At 34.4% G+C, this 13,424-nt stretch overlaps 2 protein-coding genes across 2 annotated transcripts; both read left to right on the top strand.

The window, feature by feature from the left end:
• Positions 1 to 350: 350 nt before the first annotated feature.
• LOC141325333 (dual specificity protein phosphatase 13A) lies at positions 351 to 3,694 on the top strand. The gene is made up of 3 exons (XM_073833943.1): positions 351 to 529; positions 2,148 to 2,365; positions 2,478 to 3,694. The coding sequence occupies exons 1-3, from the start codon at positions 372 to 374 to the stop codon at positions 2,678 to 2,680; spliced, it is 579 nt and encodes a 192-aa protein (XP_073690044.1). The 5' UTR covers positions 351 to 371; the 3' UTR covers positions 2,681 to 3,694.
• Positions 3,695 to 4,235: 541 nt separating this feature from the next.
• Positions 4,236 to 10,658, top strand: LOC141325335 (dual specificity protein phosphatase 13A). The gene is made up of 3 exons (XM_073833945.1): positions 4,236 to 4,830; positions 5,092 to 5,309; positions 8,246 to 10,658. Exons 1-3 carry the CDS (start codon positions 4,706 to 4,708, stop codon positions 8,455 to 8,457), a joined length of 555 nt encoding a protein of 184 aa, XP_073690046.1. The 5' UTR covers positions 4,236 to 4,705; the 3' UTR covers positions 8,458 to 10,658.
• The last annotated feature ends 2,766 nt before the right edge of the window (positions 10,659 to 13,424 follow it).

Raw genomic sequence — 13,424 nt, 5'->3', positions numbered from 1 at the left:
CAGAAACGACACTTTCCAGTTCATTCATTCGGTTGACAAACGAGACTCCTTCAGCGAAGTTCTGCTCCGAATTTCGTTTAGACTCAACACCGGAGACTCGTTCAGTGAAGTGGGCGTATTGGTTCACTAATACTGACCCTTCTATAATCAGTATTTGAAAGCAAAAACCAGTCACACACTTCACAATGGAGATACGTCAGTGATTTTAGTTTGTTTACAATTTACTACATAAAGGCTCTCTTTGATGTACTTGGGAAAGGGTTTGCTTGCTTACAATTTGTTGAATGAATGGCCACACACTGACATCTACTGGGGTAAAGAGGGTAATGCAGAAGTGTCACACCTGGAAATGTCACTCATGTAGCCTGCTCATGAAGCCACTGCTCTTGTTATTCCTGAAAATGGAGAATGTGGATCAAATTTTGCCTGAAAGTCCCTCTATTGAAGAGCTGGAGGATATTTTACATGGGGGTCAGCTATCCTGTAACCATGTCGATGAAGTGTGGCCTAATTTGTTTCTGGGCGACATGTAAGTGCATTTACAGTTGAAGTCAAACGTTTTACATACGCGTTGCAGAATGTTTTAGCATTTTTGTGTATTTAAACCCTTTTCCAACAATGACTGTATGATTTTGAGATCCATCTTTTTACACTGAGGACAACAGAGGGACTCATATGCAACTATTACATAAGGTTCAAATGCTCACTAATGCTTCAGAAGGAAAAACAATGTATTAAGAGCCAGGGGTGTAAACTTTTGAATAGAATGAAGATGTGTACATTTTTCATTTTTTTTTACATTTTGTACTCCTCTTCAGAAGATACTTACATGTTTCCCAGAAGACAAAATAAGTAAAATTTACACTGATCCTCAAATTCTAAATGTTTTCACCCCCCAACTCTTAATGTGTCGTGTTTCCTTCTGAAGCATCAGTGAGTGTTTGAACCTTCTGTAATAGTTGCATATGAGTCTTTCAGTTGTCCTCAGTGTGAAAAGTTGGATCTCATACCCAATTCCAAGTTGTCAATAATTAAACTATTTGTCAATCTGATCAAATATAGTCTAATTAATCAAATTAGATTTAAAATCAAAGTCGAATTAAAGATCTAAGTCAAATTCAAAACTAGTCAAATCTGAGAGAAAGAAGTCTAATAGAAGTATTAGACTGTCTAGGTGCACCCAGTATCAGAGTAAAAGATAGAGAGCGGAGAGAAAGAATAAGTAAGAAGTTTGAAGTCTCCAAACTGCAAGGGGTGCAGGTTTAGCACTTCTTATACCCTAAAACCAGACAGTACAGGAAGTCTATAGGTCTAATATTGATTAAGAACACATTACTCATGTCTCAGCTCGTGAACAAGGCATTATTAATTTGCATGTTTGCCCACCAACCCAAACTTTAAAAAGGCACATTTACTAAGCAGTACTTCTTGTTCTAAGAACATCGGTCTGTCTGGTGAAGTTGATGATAGATATGATAAAATGTATGAAAATAACATATCTACATAGCAACAGCATACAGTCTCATGTCATATCTCAAAAGGTCAGTCAGGGTAAAACTGTTAGGGCATTGAATACATATTCTGAAAAAGATTAATAATGATATAAATATAATAATTCATAAGACATATTCATAATACAGTTAATAATGCATAATCTTAGATATGAATATACAATTTTTTTTTAATTTCATAAAGTCGACACATCATAGTCATTGTTGGAAAGGGTTCAAATACACAAAACTGCTGAAAAACCAAAGAATTTGTGGGACCTAAAGGATTTTTCTGAAGAACAGCGGGCTGTTTAACTGTTCAGGACAAACAAGGGACTCATGAACAACTATCACTAAACAAAAGGTAACAACACAGTATTAAGAATCAAGTGTATATAAACTTTTAAACGGTGTCATTTTTATATTCAACTATTTTTTTTCCTCTTTTATGTTTTATATCTTTTATGTGAAGTATCATATTCAGGTCGATACTAAATAAAACATAGCATGCATTTTGTGTGATCCCTCTTATTTAAAATAATTAACATTTTGCAGAATCTGCAAAGTGTGTGTAAACTTTTGACTTCTGACTATGTGGGACTTCTCTTCTTGTGTTGATTAAAAGAAAACAATATCATGTCATTCTTTCACATACAGGTACATGTCTCACGACAGATATGGCCTATGGAGACTTGGTATAACTCATGTTTTAAATGCTGCACATGGTAAAATGTGTTGCAAAGGAAGTGATGATTTTTATGGGACAACTGTGAAGTACTATGGCGTGCCAGCAAATGACCTGCCTACATTTGATATTTCACCATTTTTCTACCCTTCAACACACTACATTCATGATGCTCTCAGCACAACAGGTGGTATGTATCCATTTTAGACATTTTTAGACATGAAAAACACTGTTTAGGATTTTTTTATTTACCAGTTAATAACAGAGAATTGATAAAGTATTGAAGCATCTCTTTTCAACAGGTAAAGTGTTTGTGCATTGTGCTGTGGGAGTGAGCCGTTCAGCTGCTCTGGTCTTAGCTTACCTAATGATACATTGCAAGTACTCTCTGGTGGATGCCATCTTGAAAGTGAAAGAAAGAAGATGGATCTTTCCAAACCGAGGATTTCTGAAGCAGTTGATAACTCTTAATAATGAATTAAACCACAAGGCACAGTCTAAGTAATTGTTTTTTATGCAATTCACAGATCTCTAAATTAAAACGATCACATAATAACATTTAAACATTAGGCCTACGGCTGATAAACAACCATAATTATAAACGTTTTCTCTTAGTTACAATAACAGCTTTGTGTCATACTTCTGTTAAACTTTATTCAATAAAATATGTAAGTCCAAATCAATACTTGTATTATACACTACTGTTTTTGAACAGTAAGATTTTTAATGGTTTTAAAGAAGTGTCTTTTGCTCGCCAAGCCTGCATTTATTTCACCCAAAGTACAGCAAAAACAGTACAATATTTTTACTATTTAAAATAAATATTTAAATATATTATTATGTAATTTATTCCTGTGATTTCAAAGCTGAATTTTTAGCATCATTACTCCAGTCACATGATCCTTCAGAAATCATTCTAATATTCTGATTCGCTGCTCAAAAACATTTATTATTATTAAGCTGAAAACAGCTGAGTAGAATTGTTTTTGAGGTTTCTTTGATGAATAGAAAGTTCAGAAGTAGAGCATTTATCTGAAACAGAAATCTTTTGTAACATTATAAACAATTATATAATGTTACAAAAGCTTTTTATTTCAGATAAATGCTGATATTTGGATCTTTCTATTCATCAAAGAATCTTGATCAAATGTTTTAAATATTGATAATAATAATAAGAAGAAATGTTTCTTGAACAGAAAATCAGCATATTAGAATAATTTCTAAAGGATCATGTGACACTGGTAATGATGATGAGTAATGATGCTGAAAATGTAGCTTTGATCACAGGAATAAATTACATTTTAAAATATATTCAAATAGAAAACAGTTCTTTTAAATAGTAAAAATATTTCTAAATTTTATGTTTTTGCTGTACTTTGGATCAAATAAACGCAGGGTTGGTGAGCAGAAGAGACTACTTAAAAAACATTAAATATCGTTTGACTGGTAGTCTCTAAATCTTTGTAAATATTAATTTGTCATCTAATAAACTAATAAATAACTAAATGAATGATTTATTTGTTTATTTTATTATTATTCAATAATTAATAAACAATATTAAATTTCTGAATACCTCACAACATCGGGCAAAAAATTAAACAAAGTCCTTATATCTTTTATATACTTTATCAAAACTAAATTTGTCTGAAAATGATAAAGGATATGAATCTTTCAAAGACTTGAATCTTAAACTGAACTAAAGTAGACTTATGCAAATGTATTCAAACCAAGCTGATCAGCAAACACTGTTACTCTGTTTTCCTCTTTGTTCCACTGTGTAGTAGCCTACAATACTCCAAATGTTCACTGATGTTCACGCAACACAATTGATACTTGTCCTGTTCTCTCGTCATCGGATGAATCACCTCCAAACTTAACTTGTGAAACAGACCACAATGTCCTAGTCCTACCACCGAAATGGCATAAGCTAGAATGGAAATTAACAAGAAATCTATCTAAAAATAGGCGGGGTACGAAGTTTATAAATAAAACGAACAAATGTGAACGCTTTACAATATATTATCACTTAAATGGCTATTAAAGGTTTCAATGTTTTTGTTTAGGTTCAAACTGATGACGATGTAGCACAAACGCATATGTGCTGCCTGTTATTTCTTTCCGCGCTAGTCAGAATCGACCAATCAGACTCATTTGTGATTACTGGCCCATACGTTTTATTTAATTATAGTAACGTCGTGATGTATTTGCTGTCTGACTAGCATATATTTAACACATTTTATTTTTAGCGTACAAATATATGCAGTAAGATAAAAACTTATAAGGAAAGGAAGTAGAGCAAGTTGTACGGCATAGAAACAGTTACTCGCAGTATGTGTTGTACGCGCAGACGTCTATCATCAGTGGAGCTCTGAGATGCTCAGTGGAATCGGGTGACCGAACAGCGTCATAAAGAGCACCTGTTTGTGTGGATCACGACGTGCCAAACCCGTTATGTATTCTGAAGCCTCTGGAAAACAGCAGAAAAACATCTCCACCGGCATAATAGTCTAAACTGGGTCATTTCAGAAGAATGACAGCTCAGAAAAACAAACACGGACTCCTGGCTATTAAGGAGTTAGAGAACATTCTGGACACATGTAAACTTGACCTAAATCCAGTCGACGAGGTCTGGCCAAACTTGTATATCGGAAATGTGTAAGTACTACTACATAACAATGTCATGTTGCAGCTTATTATATTCTTTATTGTTATTAAATTAGTTTTATTAGGCTGTATTACTGTTATATTAAAATCAATTTCGAAAATAAGCTGATCTATCAAAGTAACTTATTTGTGGTTCAGTCATATACTGTGCATCCCTCTATTGAACTCGATTCTGCAGTTAAATCACCTTTAATGACTGCCAAAGTGGTTGGCCTGTTATATTACATAACACATCTTTTACCTTTTCTTTAGCGCCATTGCTCAAAATAGAAATGCTTTGAAGAAAATGGGCATCACTCATGTTTTAAATGCTGCCCATTCCAAGCAAGGCAGCATTGGGGACCAGAGTTATTATGGCAGTACAATTGTGTATTATGGCATCCCAGCAGAAGACTCTTCATCATTTGATCTTGGTGTGTACTTTAAACTGGCTTCTGATTTCATCCATAAAGCCTTGAGGAAGAAGAATGGTAAGTGGCCACAGTCAATGATGTTAATTTAATGCACAAATACTAAACAAGGGAACCTAAGTGCACCGGGGATAATTTTTAAGTTTACTTTAAAACAAAAACAGAGATTTAAACTACCAGTCAAAAGTTTTTGAACAGTAAGATTTTTAATGTTTTTAAAATAAGTGTCTTCTCTTCTCTTCTCTGCTCACCAAGCATGAATTTATTTGATCCAAAGTACAGCAAAAACAGTCAAATATTTTTGTTATTTAAAATAACAGTTTTCTATTTGAATATATTTTTAAAATGTAGTTTCCCTGTAATTTCAAATGTGAATTTTTAGCATCATTACTCCAGTCTTTAGTGTCACATGATCCTTCAGAAATCATTCTTATATTCTGATTTGCTGCTCAAGAATTTTTCAAGTTTCTTTGATGAATAGAAAGTTTAGAAGAACAGAATTTATCTGGAAAAAAAATCTATTGTAACATTATACATGTCTTTATAAACACATTTGATCAATTTAAAGAATCCTTTCTAATTTCATCAATTTAATCATTTCTTTCTCAAAAAAAAAAAAAAAAAATATATATATAGATATATACTGACAAGCTTTTGAATGATATAGTGTATAATGTTACAAAAGCTTTTTTATTTTAGAATGCAAAATCTTTGTATCGTTTAATTCATCAAAGAATCCTGAAAAACTGTTTTAATTATTGTTAATAATAATAATGTTTCTTGAATAGCAAATCAGCGTATTAGAATTATTGTTGAAGGATCACGTAACTGAAGTAATGATGCTGAAAATTTAGCTTTGATCACAGGAATAAATTACATTTTAAAATGTATTCAAATAGAAAGCAGTTTTTTTTAAATACTAATACAGTCCCTGACAAAAGTCTTGTCGCTTATCTATTTTGTAGAAACACCTGCTATTAACCTGACTTTTAATTAATCAATTGGTGTTAGAAATAGCTCATATGAAAAGCTAAAGCCCTCCCAAATGATGTTTAATGCACTGAAATAAATTAGTTTCACTGAAAAAAAGATTTATCATTTAATCAAGACAGAAAGGTCAAATTTTGGCAAGACAAAAGTTTTGTCGCCTATACAGTAATTGAACAAATTTACTGCAAATACAAAAATATGTCAGCAAATTAAGTAGTGGTGCTGTGAGATCCAAATTTAATATCTTGTATGACTTCCATGAGCTTGAAGGACTGCATCCATGCGGTTTGGCAAGGATTCATACAATTTGTTGATGAAGTCATCAGGAATAGCAAAGAAAGCAGTCTTGCATGACTCACAGAGTTCATCAATATTCTTTGGTTTCGTCTTCCATGCTTCCTCTTTCATCCTACCCCACACATGCTCAATGATGTTCATGTCTGGTGACTGGGCTGGCCAATCCTGGAGCATCTTGACCTTCTTCGCCTTGAGGAACTTTGATGTGGAGATGGAAGTATGCGATGGAGCACCATCCTGCTGCAGAATTTGGCCTCTTTTATGGTTGGGAATATAAGAGGTAGCTAAGATTTCTTGGTATTTTAGACTACTGATGTTGCCTTCCACTCTGCAGATCTCTCGCACACCCCCATACTGGATGTAACCCCAGACCATGATTTTTCTGCCACCAAACTTCACTGTTTTCTGGGTGAATCTCGGATCCATGCGGGCTCCAGTAGGTCTCCTGCAATTTGCGGCGACTGTGGTGTAATTCAACAGAAGATTCATCTGAAAAATCCACCTTTTGCCACTTTTCCAGCGTCCATCCTTTTAGCAGGCTGTGTGCCTTAGCAAATGCCACACGGTTTTTCAATTGCCTTTTGTTTAGTGCTGGCTTCTGGGCACTGATTCAACCATGGAGGCCATTTCGAGACAGAATCCGACAAACTGTTCTGGTTGACACAGGGACTTCAGGTGACCAGGTCTCGTGGAGCTCTGCTGCAGTGGAAAATGGGCTGGCCTTGGATTTTCGAGCCAACAAACGGTCCTCTCGAGCAGTTGTCTTGCGGGGTCTGCCTGACCTGGGCTTGTCAAAAACATCTCCAGTCTCTTCAAATCTTTTTTTTATCCTCTGTACTTGACGCTGAGACACATTGAAGGTGTCTGCCACATCAGCAGTGGATCTGGTCTTCAGCCTCTTGATAATCAACACTTTAGTTTCAGGGTGAATCTTAGGCATGTTTGCAGAGGTCTAGTTGCAGTTGATGTGAAGGTCTAGTGTACTGGGGTTCTTTTTATACACACCTGAGACCTAATTGATCAATTGTTAGTAACAGGTGAAGCTCACATGACAAGGCGACAACACTTATGTCTTTGCAAAAATTGACTCAATGGGCTTTACCAAGCTGTGAATATTAGAATACTTTTTGACAGTTTCGTTTTGCATTGAAACATTATATAACAAGCTTTGGGGATTAAAATGAGCAATTTCTTGTAAAAAAATCTTGATTAGAAATATATTTCAGCGGCACTTCAGGTCAATTTGTGCACAAGCGACAAGACTTTTGTCAGGGACTGTAGTACTGCATTTGCTGTACTTTGGATCAAATAAATGCAGGCTTACTGATCAAATCTTACTGATAAAAAACTTTTGACTAGTAGTGTATAGAAATAGTTATCAAGCATTTATACAACCTTTTCCAATCCTAAATAACGCATAACATAATAACTAATTGACATTAATCTTAGTGTTTTACATGTTTTGTACTAAAATTATGTTACCCAACAAATAGGTTTGTTTTACTGTGTTTTACATGATTTTCGAAAAATAAAAAAGACTTCTGTTTTTTAAATAATCTGAAAAAGCTACATTATCTCTTTAAATTTTCCTCTCAGCTCATCTTTATTTTGAAATGCATTATAATTTCCATATTTAAGGAAAATGAGGTGGTTCATTTCCATTATAGTATTAGTCAAGTCCTGACAGTTACTGTGTCTTTTATCCGTAGGAAAGGTGCTTGTTCATTGCATCATGGGAATGAGTCGGTCTGCCACTCTGGTTCTGGCGTACCTTATGATGCGTCAGCGTCTAACTCTCCACACTGCCATCCAAACGGTTGTTCTGCGACGAGCAATCTATCCTAACAGGAACTTTTTGAGCCTTCTCCTGGATTTGGACATTCAGCTACAGAGAAAGCGAATGCTGTGTCCTATTCTCTGACAGAAAAACACAAATGCCATGAACACACAAATGCACATGCATTCATTTTATATAACTAAAGGATGAGAAGGTAACCACCATCGGTATGTTTACATTATTTATGATGTGTATATATATATATATATATATATATATATATATATATATATACAGTCGTGGCCAAAAGTTTTGAGAATTACATAAATAATGGAAATTGGAAAAGTTGCTGCTTAAGTTTTTATAATAGCAATTTGCATATACTCCAGAATGTTATGAAGAGTGATTAGATGAATTGCATAGTCCTTCTTTGCCATGAAAATTAACTTAATCCCAAAAAAAACTTTCCACTGCATTGTTAAGAAGGCTTCAGGGCGTCCAAGAAAGTCCAGCAAGCGCCAGGATCGTCTCCTAAAGAGGATTCAGCTGCGGGATCGGAGTGCCACCAGTGCAGAGCTTGCTCAGGAATGGCAGCAGGCAGGTGTGAGCGCATCTGCACGCACAGTGAGGCCAAGACTTTTGGAAGATGGCCTGGTGTCAAGAAGGGCAGCAAAGAAGCCACTTCTCTCCAAAATAAAACATCAGGGACAGATTGATCTTCTGCAAAAAGTATGGCGAATGGACTGCTGAGGACTGGGGCAAAGTCATATTCTCCGATGAAGCCTCTTTCCGATTGTTTGGGTCATCTGGAAAAAGTCCGGAGAAGAAAGGTGAGCGCTACCATCAGTCCTGTGTCATGCCAACAGTAAAGCATCCTGAGACCATTCATGTGTGGGGTTGCTTCTCATCCAAGGGAGTGGGCTCACTCACAATTTTGTCCAAAAACACAGCCATGAATAAAGAATGGTAACAAAACACCCTCCAACAGCAACTTCTTCCAACAATCCAACAACAGTTTGGTGAAGAACAATGCATTTTCCAGCACGATGGAGCACCGTGCCATACGGCAAAAGTGATAACTAAGTGGCTCGGGGACCAAAACGTTGATATTTTGGGTCCATGGCCTGGAAACTCCCCAAATCTTAAAACTTGTGGTCAATCTTCAAGAGGCGGGTGGACAAGCAAAAACCCACTAATTCTGACAAACTCCAAGAAGTGATTATGAAAGAATGGGTTGCTATCAGTCAGGATTTGGCCCAGAAGTTGATTGAGAGCATGCCCAGTCGAATTGCAGAGGTCCTGAAAAAGAAGGGCCAACACTGCAAATACTGACTCTTTGCATAAATGTCATGTAATTGTCGATAAAAGCCTTTGAAACACATGAAGTGCTTGTAATTATATTTCAGTACATCACAGAAGCAACTGAAACAAAGATCTAAAAGCAGTTTAGCAGCAAACTTTGTGAAAACTAATATTTGTGTCATTCTCAAAACTTTTGGCCACGACTGTATATATTGTTTCATAGCAAAACTTGTGCCTTTCAGGTTTAGTGTATGTATAGACCATCTTTGTACTTTTCCATTAAGAATTTAGCTATAAAACACTTTAATATAAAATTAAAGCTTTAATACTGACTTAAGAATTTTTTAATGTTTGCATAGTCATATTAACATGGGTGACTTTAATGTACAGCGTGGTGTAAATGAAGGACATGAGAATGGTGTTTTATTATATGATATATTCACTTTGCAGCTCTATGAACCACAGGTGCCACATGCTTCTCACACTGAAAATAATATTTAACAGTGGAGTCAGTATACAGCATAGAATACAAATGTAACCAGTATTAAATGATTGAATTGTGCTTTATTACTCAGCTGCAGAGAAACCCTAACTGTGAGCAGTATTAGCTTTTACACTGCTTTTGGCAGCCACATTTGGAGAAATATACGGGCCAAGCACAACACTTTCTGTTGACTCAGTCCTAAAAAGCCTTGTTTAAATGACTGAGCAGCACTCGCTGATGTGATTTTAGTGCACCTTTTTTGTTTTAATAGCAGAATAATGTGTTTCATTCAGCTCATTGATTCACAGAAGTTTCTTTGTTATCTCGGAGAACATTTAGTGGTGTATAAAGTTTTGTTAAATGCACTGTATTCTTACATTTAATTGCACATTAGATTTTATTGACCATAAGCAGGATGAATATTGAATTTGTTACACTGTTAGATACATCTGCCTATGTTAAGTATTTTTGAAAGCGTAACAACTGCACTAATGGATTCACGTTCAGATGTTTCATACAAAGAAGGTGCCAAATAAAAAGTATTAAAAGGTCTTTGGTTTCTGCTCTTTTATTTTTGCTTGTATACTCATAGTATTTGTGAACAACTACACTATCAGTCAAAAGTTTATGGAAAGTAAGATTTTTAATGTTTTTTTTTTTTTTAAAGAAGTCTCTTTTGCTCACCAGCCTGCATTTTTTTTGACAAAGTACAGCAAAAACAGTAAAAAATTTTAAAACATTTTTACTATTTAAAATAACTGCTTTCTATCTGAATATATTTTAAAATGTAATTTATTCCTTTGATTTCAAACCTGAATTTTTAGCATAATTACTCCAGTCACATCACATCCTTTAGAAATCATTCTAATATTCTGATTTGCTGCTCAAAAAACATTTATTATTATTATTATTAAGTTGAAAACTGCTGAGTAGAATTTTTTCAGGTTTCTTTGATGGATTGAAAGTTCAGAAGAACAGCATTTATCTTAAATAGAAATCTTTTGTAACATTATAAATGTCTTTATCCTCACTTTTATTTAGCATCATTGCTAAATAAAAGTATTAATTTCTATAATCTCATGTGACACTTAAAACTGGGTAATAATGGTAAGATTTTTAATGTGTTTTTTTTTTAAAGAAGTCTCTTCTGCTCACTAGCCTGTTTTTTTTTTTTTTACCAAAGTACAGCAAAAACAGTAACATTTTGAAATATTTTTAGTATTTAAAATAACTGCTTTTATTATTATTATGTTGAAAACAGCAGTAGAATGTTTTTAGGTTTCTTTGATGAATAGAAAGTTCAGAAGAACAGCATTTATCTGAAATAGAAATCTTTTGTAACAATATAAATGTCTTTATCACTTTTATTTAGCATCCTTGTAAAAGTATTAATTTCTATCATTTCATGTGACACGGCTTAGTGAGCAGAAGAGACTTCTTTAAAAAACATTAAAAATCTTACTGTCCCAAAACTTTTAACTGGTAGTTTAAAAAGTAATTGTTAAAATAAAAAAAATGTTTTATGATATAAAAATATATTTCTATTGATTTATCCTACATGTTAAGATAGATACTCCATGAAAAGCCACATGTGCAAATAACACAACTGAATGCATGTGTCAGTCATAAACTCTAAACGACCCTGTCTAGAGTCCAACATTATTCATATAGTTTTGTTTTATTTTCCCTTGTGCTTCTGACTTTCTCCAGCAGGGTGCAGTGCTGTGCCATGAAATGTTTGCAAACAGGGTTTTCTTCCAGCAGTGTAATCAGATTAATTAAAATCTTGCTGTTTTGTATTCTGAGTGTCCTTCCATAATATTTTTCTGTTTCTTTTCATCTGATATCCTTCACATGCTACATTTACACAAGCTTCTTTTAATTACGTTTAACCACATTCAAAGAAATCTTATAAATAGGTTATAGATTCAAACCTGTTGTTCATCACTTGTCAATGACATTTCATTATGCAGATGTACTTGAAGGACCCCATAACCCGACCTACCAAAAACTGTAACAGAACATTAACCCACAAAAACCTTTAGAAGAGAAACTAATTCCCCTGGACTGTCTCTTTCCTGTCGTCACCCTGACAGCGTGACCTGCAGCTGTGCAGCCAGAGGAAGCAGGACCAACACGAGTCCCCAGATACACATCGCTTTCAGAGAACATTCAATTAAGACACTACTTTGCTTCCTGATTAGCTGCTTGGCATACACTGTACGATGATAAATCATGGAAGCATAGAAACACAGAACAGACGCAAGCAGCTAAGCCAAGTGTGTGTATATATTTTCAGCTAAGCTAAGTCATCTCCTGATTTGACTGTGGAGGAACCAGAGGCACAGAGGGGGTGATGTTGATGACCACATTAGTGTCACACAAGTGCTCTGGAAAGCAGATGCATCTGTACATGATTATATTGTGTCAGTGTTTTCTCATGGAAGACTGTCAAGCCTCAGATATCACGGATAAAGAAGCACAAACAAACAAATCAGCCTAGCAGCAACATATATTTTGGCTAAAAGAAACTGCTGCGAAGAAACAGAAAGCATAGCCAAATATATTTTTTTTACTTTTTAAATGCTTTAGAAAAAGTTATGCTCGAAAAAACTACATTTGTGACCCTGGACCACAAAACCAGTCATAAGGTTAAATTTTACAAAACTGAGATGTATACATCATATGAAAGCTCAATAAATAAGCTTTCTATTGATGTATGGTTTGTTAGGATAGGACAATATTTGGCCGAGATACATCTATTTGAAAATCTGGAATCTGAGGGTGCAAAAAATCAAAATACTGAGAAAATCACCTTTAAAATTGTCCAAATTAAGTTCTTAACAATGCATATTACTAATCAAAAATTACATTTTGATAGGTTTACAGTAGGAATTTTACAAAAAATCTTATTTCCTAATGATTTTTGACATAAAAGAAAAATCAATCATTTTGACCCATACTATGTATTTTTGGCTATTGCTACAAATATACCCCAGCGACTTAAGACTGGTTTTGTGGTCCAGGGTCACATTTGTTTGATCAAACATACAGTAAATCTGTTTAATTGTGAAAAACCATTACAAAATAAACTGTTTCCTATTTTAATATGTGACCCTGGACCACAAAACCAATCGTAAATAGCACGGGTATATTTGTAGCAATAGTCAAGAATATGGGTCAAAATGATCAATTTTTCTTTTATGCCCAAAATCATTAGGATATTAAGTAAAGATCTTTTGTAAATTCCCTACTGTAAGTATAGCACAGCTTAATTTTTGATTAGTAATATGCATTACTAAGAACTTAATTTAGACAACTTAAA

This window comes from Garra rufa, chromosome 2 (genome assembly GCF_049309525.1).
Source record: "Garra rufa chromosome 2, GarRuf1.0, whole genome shotgun sequence".
In the NCBI taxonomy this organism is placed as follows: domain Eukaryota; kingdom Metazoa; phylum Chordata; class Actinopteri; order Cypriniformes; family Cyprinidae; genus Garra; species Garra rufa.
The sequence above is the reverse complement of the archived record's forward strand: the minus strand, read 5'-3'. Positions and strand labels throughout refer to the sequence as shown.